The 13,171-nt window shown below is 37.9% G+C and overlaps 1 protein-coding gene across 1 annotated transcript in view; it reads left to right on the forward strand.

Annotated features, from left to right (window-relative positions):
• The window catches only part of gabbr2 (gamma-aminobutyric acid (GABA) B receptor, 2), a 526,760-nt gene extending 522,091 nt beyond the window's left edge, over positions 1-4,669 (forward strand). The window contains 1 exon segment of the mRNA XM_030147570.1: positions 695-4,669. Coding sequence (XP_030003430.1) covers positions 695-860 — 166 coding nt within the window. The 3' untranslated portion in view covers positions 861-4,669.
• Positions 4,670-13,171: the final 8,502 nt, after the last annotated feature.

Consider the following 13,171-nt stretch of genomic DNA (forward strand, 5'->3'; position numbering starts at 1 on the left):
TGAGGTAATCAGGGAATAGGCAGAATCAGAAGTCAAAGTATGAACCAGGTCAGAACCAGACGAGCAGGCAGACGAGGAACAGGCAGAATCGGTGGTCGGAAGGCAAAACGGGTCAAGAACATGCAGACAGACTGACAGGTATCCAAAAACACTGGTAAGTGAGCACACAAAGGTAGAACACAAACTGGCAAAGGAACAGGGGAAAACACAGGGTTTAAATACACAAGAGGGAGGGAAGACAATAGGACACAGGTGGAGATAATCAGGGAGGAGTCAGGTAATCAGGAGCAGGTGAAACAATCAAGGAGGGGAAGTAAAGACACCAGACATGACACAAGAGGGAAACTTAACAAAATAAAACAGGAAATGACAGAGAAAACAGAAAAGACAGACACAGTCTGGGAGCAGACATGACAAAATCTACAAAATGAACAAAAATAAGCAACAAAATGAACCAAAATAAGCAACAAAATGAACCAAAATAAACGAAAATCTACAAAATGAACTAAAATAAGCAACAAAATGAACCAAAATAAGCAACAAAATGAACCAAAATCTACTGGTCCAGCCCACTTTAGATCATGTTAGGCTGCATGTGGCCCCTGAACTCAAATGAGTTTGACACCCCTGTTCTACATGTTCCCATTCTGAGCTGTGCGTTGTCTCTTACTCTGACTTCTCTTTCCTCCTGCAGCATACAGCGTCGACTGTCCTTGCAGCTTCCCATCCTGCACCATGCCTACTTACCTTCCATAGGAGGGGTTGATGCCAGCTGCACCAGCCCCAACGGCAGCCCTGGTTCCAGCCCAAGGCACAGACACATGCCCCCTTCCTATCGGGTAATGGTCTCTGGCCTGTGAGCTTCATTCCCTCCCCCACCTGGCTCTTTGCAGAAGAGACATATATGGTTCTTTTTTTTACAACAAATAGACTGATATCATCAGCGTATGTGCGTAATTTTGTCTCAGAACAAGGAGGACATGGGGAGAAGAGCGAGATGGGGTGGCCACTTTTCACTCTTTGTAACCTCTTCACCCCGGCCTCTCATGAGAGCTGAAACCCTCAGTCGGGAAGGGGTGGGAGGGGACGGAGTTGGCCCTGGATGACCCTTATAAACTCCCATGATTCATAACAATGTCCTCTCGTTCATCTGCTCCCCTTGCGTCGACACATACACAAATGCTCAGTCAGACAAACACAAGCATTACACCAACACACACACACACAAGCACACACAAGCACAGACACTGGCGACACCCCAACAGCAGAGCAGCAGTGGACCAGTCCTGACCTGACGTGTAGCCTTATTTGCTTCAGAGGGGATTGTCTGTTTCTGTTTCTTATCTGTCGTACGTATGTGCTAGCGGCTACACATGAGCTCTTCATCTAAACTTGAGTATTTCACTGCTTCAGTGACTGGATTCTGGTGTGGAAACATGGAATTTACAAAAAACCCAACCAAGGAATAATCTGATTTACACCCAGTCCCCTTTCCAAACTTGTGGAGACATGTAAATATCATCATTTCTGACATTGATGTACTGTAAAGCTTTGTATATGCTGTGAATGGACCATTAAAAGGGGGTTCAAGGGGTGTGGCGTTGGCAACAAAGGCAGGAAGGAAAGCTGAAAAAACAAAGAATCACACAAATGTAAGGAAAGGATATGATACGGTAATAGTACAGGGTGCTTATGGGAAGCAAAATAAGACGCATAAAAAAAGCCTGTGAGTCACAAAACAGGAAAAGGCACCACGGCCCACTTCTCTGAGATGGAGTACGATGCACATGGCTCTTTTTTCCACTCTGCTAAATTTGCACCACTGATTTTCGTCAGCGATCTCACATCAAACTTTGCATAGGCCTTTCATATTTTACAACTTGCTTAATACGTCCTCCGAAAGCATGTAATAAGGACTATGGATGCTAACGCCTTTTAACAGGTCGCCGAGGCTGCATATGTTAGAAAATAGAGCTAAGTGACGCCACAAGAGTGTTCCACAACTTGTCTTTTACGTGATGTATGCCAAGAAATGCACACATTCAGATGTATACTTAAAACGCAAGAGAGCACCTAAAGAATTCAGGTGCTTTTCAGACAAGACCTTCAAAATGGACCTGGTCATATTGATCCCCCAGAGTGGTCTATACATACTGTAATGATGTCCATGTGATCTAGCTAACCAGCACAGTTAAGGGCAGTGGGGTTCGCGTCAACGGCAAAAAAAAAAACAAAAACAAAAAAAGGCACAAGACTCCTTCTGCAGAAGAACTAAAACTCAGCAAGTCATGCTGGAAAGGATGTAGGTCTACCGATCCCTCAACTAGTTTGGATTCAGCGGTTTGACCTGAATTTCCATGAGCGGTGGTAAAGACAATGAACACAGACGGGGGTCTGGCATCTGTAAGCCCCCGCCGGCTTTACTGTAGCTTTCAGTTTCCAAACAGTGATGACACCACTGCTGGTCACAGTGATAGAGCATAAAGCACAGACACAGGGCTTTCTATTTCACAGATAATACTGAGTGTCATGAAAATCACTTTACACTTAGCAACAGTGACCATACCTCAGTTGCTATGGAAATGTACTACAGTGCTGTTGAACTCGGCCCAAAGACGGCTGCACTGAGCAAAACAGTCATCGACACAGTGTTGTCATGTTTTGTTTTTTGTTGTTTTTTTTTTTTTGTAAAACTGTCCTCATGCGAGAGAAAAGCAAACAGGGACTCTGGACAGAAAAAGGACTTTTTATTGTGGGTGTGAGAAGGTTTGTTCTCAGCATATGTTTCACCATTGGTGTCTTGGTTTTTAGTTTTTAAGGCGTTGTCGAGCGCTGTGCCTGTTGTCTTATATTGTAGCCTACAGGACCCACAGTATATAATGGGGTGACGATGGCGCTGACCCAGCAAACTACAACATTGGCCACACATCTGTAAATTGTACGTGTCATAGATTTATTTTAATTCAATGCCTCAATGCATGGGACAGTGTGGGAGAACTTCTTATCTCCACTTCAGCTGAGGTGGATTTCCTGCGAGCAGGCGTCGGATCATAAATACTGTCAATCACTGCTCGACTGAAAGGCCAGCGGAGGACACGGAGAAGACAGAGCGGGAGACCAGCTAGCAGAGATCCGTCTGCTATCGGACATATCAGGGGTGACTCCTGCGGGACCTCCAGCCCCTTCCAGCCCCTGCCCAGCACAGGAGCAGGGAAACCCCCGAGCACAGACCTCCAAGGAGTCACGGCTTGTCCCGCACCTTTGCCAACCAGAGAATCACAGTCACTTAATAACAAGTGAGTGAGAGACATTGTCTGAGGGTTGGGTCTTCCTTCAGGAGAATAACCAACCACACATTTTATATATTACATTATATGTGATTGTGTACAATTTGCTGATACCCTGATGATGGTGTCCATGTATGGAATATTTGGTATTTGGCTTTCTCAAGATGGCATGAAATAAAATGTATAATTCACAGAGTTACCTCTGTTTTTGCAACTGTCGTGACAAATCCACTCCGTTGTTTCATTCTCTCACCCACAATTTGGTTTTACATATACTTCCTTATATATATTTTTGAAAAAAAAAAACAAAAAAAAACAAGTTCTTTTCAACCTGTTGATCAGCTCACATGTCAATGCCAAGATTCTCAGTGGACAAACCCAAAATCATCATATAAACTATGCTACTGGCTTAAACAGTTCAACACTGAGGGCAATAAAGTGACAGAAGTAGCAAAATGAATGATCAGTCTTAATAACCCACTCCTGGCATTAAGCAAATTGAAAAACCTTTTTTTTTATCCATCCAAAATGCCAAATGCAGATCATCAGGTGTTGTTCTGTTCAGTTTTTTTTTTTTTAAACATGCCCTACTTTTTTCTTCTTTTTTTTTTTTTTAAACACTCATTTAAACTTTTTCTTTCAACGTGAATGAAAATTTGTTGAAATGCAATTGTGGTAGGTCAAGGGCTCATAATTTCCTGTAATAACTAACGTCATGCTAATGGTTTGTATTTGCCACAGGTCTTTTTACCTTTTCTGTTTGAAGATCAAAGTGACATATACGTATATAATTATATCTTTGTATGTGTCATCATCAGGGTTTCTGGAGAACACAAAACATACATGTCCAAAAATATAACAATATGACGTATATATTAAGTGGAAGAACTCACAGGTCCATACTGTTACTGTTTTGTCAGTTTGATATGTGGTATCACATGGAATTAAGTTCAATTAAGAGTTTAAAACTGAAAACAAAACCTATGTTAAATGCAACACGTTCAAGAGGGGCAATAACTTGTTTTTCTTATAACAGAGAGAATAGAGAACTCTATATATATATACATATATATGTATATGTAAAAGATCTTTACGTACATTTTCATTTTTACATAGGAAATATTTCACAAATACGCCACAAGGATATTTGAAAGTCTTTTTTTTTTATTTACAGTATCTGTAACTATGTTATGTACAAATGAGGTATAGATATGAAAAAGTTGTATAAAATAAGTATCACACTTGGAACACCTGAACATTTTTGGAGCCATTAGTTGTCATGGGGGGGGGGGATTTGAATAACATTCTTCTTTTATTGTCTGAATGTTATGGACAGCCTTTACTTTTCACATCATCGTTAAATAAAGTGAGACTGAAAATAACTCCAAGTTTGTTTCTTCTGCAGTAAAGTGTGTCTGGTGTTCATTAGCACAGACTCGACATCACATGGGTTTTATACTGTGCACATAATGGTTGTTAATTTACTAAATAGTACATCACGTCTCTTGAGCAGCATCTAGTGACAGCTCCTGGAAGCTATAAAATCAATCAGTTTGTATTGATCAATCCCTCTGAACTCAGTGTTGATAATCTAAAAAAATAAAGGCTGAATTTAGTAATAATAGTTGGGCTATTATGTTATTTAATGCTTTAAATTAAATCTCTGCATATTATTATGACAAGTATTCCACAGTGACATGTCTGTTGCTGTCTGTTAATTTGCTTTAATTGGTTGAACTCTGGACACTTGATTAGAATTTTAAGTCACATGTTGAGGTTCTGATTGGTCAGTCCCAGTCATGTGACCTGAGGGAAGCTAGCGTTAGCATGACTATTATTCCATATTAAATCTGCAAAAACAATGCACTTAGATGACACAGTAAAAAAACAAGCATTGCTTAATGTTTTTATGTTTCAGTAATTTGTCAGGCACTGCAGGAAATTTATTTTTATGATACTACTTTTGCCTGTACTACATGCTGTTAGCTATAGCCTAATGCTAACTCTGCACGCTGCATATTTTGATCATATAGACCAGGGGTGTCAAAGTCATTTTGGTTCAGGGGCCATATTTAGACCAATTTGATCTCAAGTGGGCCAGACCAGAAAAATAATAACATAATAACCTATAAATAATGACAAATCCAAGTTTTTCATTTTGTTTTAGTACAAAAAAAACCCAATTAAATTATGAAAATATTTACATTTTACAAAAAAGATGTGAATAACCTGAAAAAACAGAAATTTCATTTGAAAAATGTGTGCAATTTTAACAATATTATGCCTCGACTTATTATTTATACATGTACATTTACACACAATGTTACATAAACATTTAGTAACAGGCAGAATATTGTTCAAATTGCACATTTCCGGTTGTTCATCTTTGTTTATATTTATGTATTTATTTGCATTTTATTGTGAAAAAATGGTGTTGTAAATGTAATATTTTCACAGTATAATGTTATTTTTTTCACTTAAATTTTTTCCACATAATTTTTCACAAAGAAAATTTGTAGTTGTCATTATTTATGGGTTATTGTGTTGTTATTCTTACTGTAGATCACATTGGTCTGTTTGTGGAACCTGAACCAAAATGATTTGGACAACCTTGACTGTTCAAGTTCATTTTTGCCCTTTCATCCTGCAGGGCCAGAATGGAACCTTTGGCGGGCCAGTTTTGGCCCCCAGACCACATGTTTTACACCTGTGATATAGACTGTCTTATGTTGAAGGGTTTCAGCTTATTTTGCTTATATTACCTTATTTTTCCATTTAAGAAAAAACAGTGTGTGGGTAAACGTTTACATTTTATAGAGGGGATAACTTCAGAATTGCAATGAGTAGTTCAGGGCGCCTGGGAAATTTAGGTGTTCACCACAGGATTTCTTCTTATTAAATAAAAACGTATAAATATTGTTATTTTTCAACATCTGCAATGTCCAGGGAACTATTGGTAAAGGTTAAGGTTATCAATAAATATAGATGAAAATGCCTGTATTATACAGGGTGTCCCATAAGTCTCCATACATAGGAGACATAATACATATGGTTCTAACATGTATTTCTTTATATTTCTTCTTTATAGTTCTTCAGCAGTGGAGGACACGCATTGAAATGTGTTCCTGACAAAATGGCAGTCATGTAGAGCATATTATATAAATAAAAATGGTTTATGTCAAGAAACGTTTATTTTTCCTATGTATGGAGACTTATGGGACACCCTGTATATTTATGTGGCTGAAACACAACCAAATCTAGAGCCTTTAAACCTGGATCTACCCTTACCCTCCTCTGCATGTCCAGCAAAAACAGCAACATAAAAAGGCCTAAAATATTTAGAATACTAATGGTGGAATGCCACTAAGTATTTTTATCTGGGCCAAAACTGAAGCATATGAACTTCACTCAAGTAGTTCCATTTCATGCAGTTTTCTACTACTCCATTACTAGTCTGTATCAAATATTGTACTGTTTACGCCATTTGTTGCCAAATTACTTGGATAACTCTTTTGGATCAGCTGTAAAATGCATTGTGACAAGGCTGAAAACAGACCTGTTTTCTGTGCTCATGAAAACTTGACATTTTAGAGTCCACACCTCTTAAAGAAAACCAATGCAACAAATGTATGATTATTGTGCATTGCTGTAGATTAAAATACCCAACAGTTTATAAAGAAGTTAAAACTAACCTCAGCCTTCAACGTAACAAAAGCATGAAATAGGCACTTGTTGCAAAAGCATCATATGTATTTATATACCCCCACCTGCCCCAGAAGGGTAGGGGTATAAACATCTGTCTTTGCGTCCATTCATCCAATATTTTTGTCCAACCTATTTCTCAAAGACTGTTCACCTGATGTTTTTCAAATGTCACACACATTCTTTACTATTAGGAGAGGTTCAGTGCACAATTTGATAGAAGAATTTAGTTTTTTGTTTTTTTTTTACTTTTTGAAAATGTTAACTTTCTCGAACACTAGTCCCTTTATTCTTATCAAATTTGGCACACATTTATTTTATTTCATTTCATTTATTTATTTATTTCGAACATGCAAAGAAACAAAATAAAACAAAACAAAGCAAATTAAGACAAACAAAATAACATTTAAAGCTATACCGTATGATGTGGCATTTTTACACTTTTCTTTTGTCATCTTAAAATGCTCCTAATAAGTGTGTGTCAAACTAAAATGTAAAAGAAATCCACCAGGTATTGAAACTCAAAAATGTTTAATTCTCATATATTTCTGATAAAAGTCTGACCAATCATTTTAGTCGGTCCGAATAAAATAATTGGCCGAACCTGACTGAGCCTCCTGTCAATCATCCATTACAGCCGTCCAGCATCCGATCCATTTTCGCCGTCTCACATCCGATATGTGTCCCTCTGAATCTGACACTTCACCGGCGCTGCTTCTCCTGTCACTGACCACAGTCTACTGTCTAGGATGTGTTTGGATAGAACTGACATGCACATGTGGAAGGGATTAAACGGATTTATGAACAGAAACAACAACTGAGGGGCACAAACGGGAGTCTGATTAGTGAAAGATGGAGATAAAAGTCTGGAAGTCAGCTGTGCTGGACTGAACAGGTCTGCATAAAGCTCAGCTTTTATGACGGTGGGACTCATACAGGTGCAATTACATGGTGTCACACATGTAAGATGATGTAGGATGATAATTGTATGGACTATGAAACCTCAAATGTCCACGGAAAATTCGCAGAGGCCGCGCGTTCACAGTGCGCACGCCCATCCCGTGGGCTCTGCAGTGAAGACACTGACCCAGTACTGCACAGACCAGGTCTACTGATGGAACAGGAGCCGCGGGCCCGTGGCAGGTGGATGATGCATCTGATTACTGAGGGAGGGGTCCGCGGACACGCCAAAACGGACCAGACCTCCACCTCTGCTTCCTCCTCCGTTTCCATTGCGCATCAGGTGAGAGGAGGAGAGAGGAGGAGGAGCCTCAGAGCTCAGGCAGAGGGAAAGGGGCGGGGCTTTGGAGGGAGGCGGGTTGTTCATGTTCAAACTTTTACTAAGTGCTGTGAGAAATGCCACATCGGTAGGTATAGCTTTAAATGGACAGAATCTATCTTCAAGCACATACAAGTCTGAATATTGCATGGTCAAAAAGGAGTAGGAAGAATTATCAACTTATTTAATCCTCTCTCTCAGTGCTTTTACACCTTTATCATTAACTTAATACAAGAATCAAACAATACAATTTTCCTAATTTTAGCATCAAACCACAACAATCCATAACGAAGTAACTGAATTATTCACAACAAAATGTTCATGGCAGTGCAATCATCTTATTTATGTGTGCCTTTCTCTGAATTTTTACTTTTTTTTTTTTTTGGCAAATTATTCAGATCCTTCCTAAAGTCCTAAAAGTTCTTAAAGTTCTCAAAATTTCACCTCCTTAAAAGAATTCAAGTATTTAAAACAAAATGTATTTTGAGAACTAGATGCTAAGTCATACATGTTACAATAACATACATATTTGTCTAACGATATTATAGATTTAATACCCCACCACACTTTGCCCCTCCTACTCAATGATACACTGCCTATCCAGGGATTCAATTTGAGTCTTAACTTTAAATCTTTTCAAAAACTTTTCAAATTTGGCACACGTTATTTATGTGTGCCTTTCTCTCAATTTTTGCTTTTTTTTTTTTTTGGCAAATCTTTGAAAAGTTTTTGAAAAGATTTAAAGTTAAGACTCAAAATGAATCCCTGGATAGGCAGTGTATCAGTGAGCAGGAGGGGCAAAGTGTGGTGGGGTATTAAAGAGCTCCATTTACTTTTTGTATTGTTGTTCTGGGTGTATTGAATTGTTTTATAATGAGACAAATATGTATATGTTATTGTAACATGTATGACAGCATCTAGTTCTCAAAATACATTTTGTTTAAATACTTGCATTCTTTTAAGGAGGTGAAATTTTGACAACTTTAAGAACTTTTAGGTCTTTAGAAAGGATCTGAATACTTTTTTCCCCATAGACCAGGGGTGTCAAACTCATTTCAGTTCAGGGGCCACATTCAGCTAATTTTGATCTGAAGTGGGCCGAACCAGTAAAATAATAACATAATAATATATAAATAATGTCAACTCCAAACTTTTCTCTATGTCTTAGAGTGAAAAAATAAAATTACATTATGAAAATGTTTATATTTGGAAACTATTCTTTCAAACATTGTTAATAACATGAATAAACTGAATAAATAAGTGTGATTTTAACAATATTATGCTTCAGTTTATCATTTACACATGTACATTATATATAATTTACAGATCACAGTAGGTCTACAATTACACAAAACATTAACGGGTGGAACATTGTTAAAATTGCACTTACTTCTCTTAAAACATTTCAGGTTGTTCACATTTTTTGTGAAATTATATTTTGTTTTTTGTGCAAATACATGGAAATATTTACATTTACAAAGAGAAAAATATGGAGTTAGGAGTATTTATAGGTTATTGGGTAGGATTTTACTGATGTGACCCATTTGAAATTGAATTAGTTTGAATGTGGAACCTGAACTTAAATGATTGTTAATATTTTGGTGGAATTTTAGCATTTTACAAAATTCATCCCAAGTGTAATGGCGCTAGTACAGGCACAGAATCCAAAAGCAGAACTCAGAGTCAAGATGTTAAGTTCAAAGAATTTATTAATCACACACAGGTGTAGGAAAAATATTATTGACAAAATCTTGAGGATAATAGGTGGTAATTTCCTCTTCGAATCAGTCCTCCGGACCGAGAACGACAACCCGTCTCCCCGTGTGGTTAGCGGGGTCTTTTTCCCCGACTGGGGAAAAGCAAAGGGAGGTCAGGGACGGAAACAGGTCATACACAGGCAAGCTATTACTCAGGCGACAGGACATAAGGGTAAGACAAATAACTCACGTACCAAAAGTCAGGCAAGGCGATCAGAACCGGGGAATCAGATGAGGCAGAAAAAACCGACAGGGAGCAGGCAGTAGGCAAAACCGGGTAAGCAAAAACGGGTCAAAAACAGGAATCCAAAAACAGACAGACAAGATCAGAACGCTGGTAAGTACTTCAAGAGTAACAAACTGGCGACTGACAGGGGGAAGAGACAGGGTTTAAATACACAAAAGGGAGGGAAGACAACTAGACACAGGTGGAGCAAATCAGGGCGGAGACAGGTAATCAGGTGAAAGGTAAGAACGATCAGGGAACAGGAAGTAAAGACGACAGACAAGACACATGAGGGGAAACTTAACAAAATAAAACAGGAAGTGACAAACAAACATAAAAGACAGACAAAACCAGACTAACGTCTGGCTGCCGGCATGACACCAAGGGCCAGACTGGACCCTTTGGCGGGCCGGATTTGGCCCTGTGGCCGCATGTTTGACACCTGTGGCATAGACAGTTTGTATTGTAGAAAAGCACAGATGTTAACCGCCATTAATTTTTTAGTATTTTTTTTTTTTTTTTTTTACACCTGTTCTTATCCTTTTTCTGTGTTCTTTATTAAGAGTACAGTGTCAAACATAGAAGTGAAAAGTAGCTTACTGTTCAAATTAGCCTATTAGTGTGAACACCATCTGCTTCAGCATCGCCTTTACTTGATGCATACTTTTAACTCGCCGTGTCCTTGACGTAGGACTTACCTGAACACAGAAGTTAAGAATAATACTACTACAAAGAAACAGAAAACTCTCTGTTTCTACTAAAAAAAATAGTTAAGGAGCTGATCATTAAGAGTCACACTTGGCAAACCAAAAAGCAGACCCAGTGAGCGAGTTGCCCGCTGCCCTCACTCAAAGGCACTGCAAAGAAAGAATACATTTATAATGAAAAACCTTGAATGTTGAAGTCGATACATAATTGAGCTGTTAGGGGGAAACCAGCAGCAAACAGGATTCAGGGGATGAAGTGTGTGTCTGTGTGGGTTCCTGGAAGAGTCATTGTGTGTTTGCTTACATGTTTCTGTGTCATTTATACATGTGTTTGTGTGAGTCCACGTGTCCTGCTGGCAGAAGACTGTCACTGTCAAATATTTAGAGTGTTGATGCTAGACGTGGTTTCTAGCCTTGTAGAAACGGAGCAGCTGGTCTGGATCGAGGATGAGGAGGAAACCCTCAACGGCAGGGTTTTTCAACCTTGGGGTCGCCTGGAATTTCTTGTAATTGATTAAAAAAAAAACACTAATAAAATTTTTTTTTTAAATGATTCAATATATATTTCTTTAGAATTAAAACACGACATAATTTTTGTAATAAAATCTAGTTCAAATAAAATTGTTTACATGTTCTTTTGTTGGAAGCTCCAAGAATAAGTCCGGATTCTTTTCCGTCTCATTTATATGAATTTGAAATTGAAAGGGTGTATGAAACAAAATTTTTGGGAGTGATTATTGACCATAAACTCTGTTGGAAACCACAAATAGAATATATCACACGCAAAATGTCCAAAGCTGTTGCAATTCTTTATAAAACTCGAGACTTGTTAAGCAAAAAATGTTTGCATATGTTGTATTGTTCACTTGTAAAGCCATATATGTCATACTGTGTGGAAATACGGAGCAATGTGTATAAGACTAATTTAGACCCAATAATTAAACTCCAAAAAAAAGCTATTAGAGTCATAAACAAAGCTGGTTATCTCCAATCAAGTAATCCACTTTTTGTAGAATCTGGTTTACTAAAATTTCTTGACATTGTATATTTAAAAACAATGGAATTTATGTTTCGCGTTAAAAGTAAAAACCTTCCTTTTTGTATTCAGAAAATTTTTAAGTTAAGAGAAGGACATTATAATTTAAGAGGGATGTTTGTGTTTGAAAAATGTAAAGTAAGAACAAATGTTAAATATCAGTGTTTCAGTTATTGGTGTCAAGCTATGGAACGAACTGAAGGATGAAGTGAAATTGTGTAGCTCACTGTTGAGTTTCAAAAAGAATTTAATTGGTCAAATTATGAAGGGCTATGAAAGTAATATGATTACAAAATAACTTATTACACTGAATGTAGTATAATTTAAGTTTAAGTATTTATCTGCTGCAACTTAAGGTGTGGACATGGACTAAGGATGTAAATAGGAGAAGCAGAAATAAGCCTCCGGCTTCAGCTTCTTCCTTTTTCAGTTACAAAATGTGTTAATTTTATGTTTGTTTGTTTTTTTAATATGTAGGTGTTTTGTTTTGTTGTTTTTTTAATATGTATGTGTAACAAGAATAGGATACCAAATTATTTATTAATTGAGTGTTGATTTATTGATTAATTTAATTATAGATTTATAACCAAACTTAAACTTAAATCAACTCAAAACAATAATTTGGAAATCTTGCATAGGTTGATAGTTCATTGACTGCACAGATGAACCCATGTGTGAATAACAGTACACAAAGCACAACCGAGGCAATGGATTTATATACATATAAATACTTTATTAACTAAACTAAGACACACAAATAACATAAAGACAAGAGACAAATACAACAAAAGGAGCAGGAGATTATGGACAGGAGAATATGTAAATTAAGTTGGCAGATAGCTATATTCAAGAGATTATAATGTTAGTGAGGTTACATTGAGGTAACCCTACTTAAATTGGAATAACACCAACTCAGATAAATCAGGAGCAAGTTTTCTTACAAGTTGTTGCGGTGCGGATGCAGCAACTGGCACGGCCTTGACGGCGGATGGATGAAGTCTTCTGACGTAGTTCGAAGCAGGAACAGGCTGTGAAGCGACGTGCTTGCGCTGGAGCCCTGAAGGTCTGGAGTTCTGAAGTTCTGAAGCTCTGAAGTTCTGAAGTTCTGCTGGCTGGAGGAGGTTCACAGCTGGCTCTGGCGGCTGGTTCTGGAAAGCTCGCCAGGAGAAGATGGAAC

The sequence above is a fragment of the Sphaeramia orbicularis genome, chromosome 11, assembly GCF_902148855.1.
Source record: "Sphaeramia orbicularis chromosome 11, fSphaOr1.1, whole genome shotgun sequence".
In the NCBI taxonomy this organism is placed as follows: Eukaryota; Metazoa; Chordata; class Actinopteri; order Kurtiformes; family Apogonidae; genus Sphaeramia; species Sphaeramia orbicularis.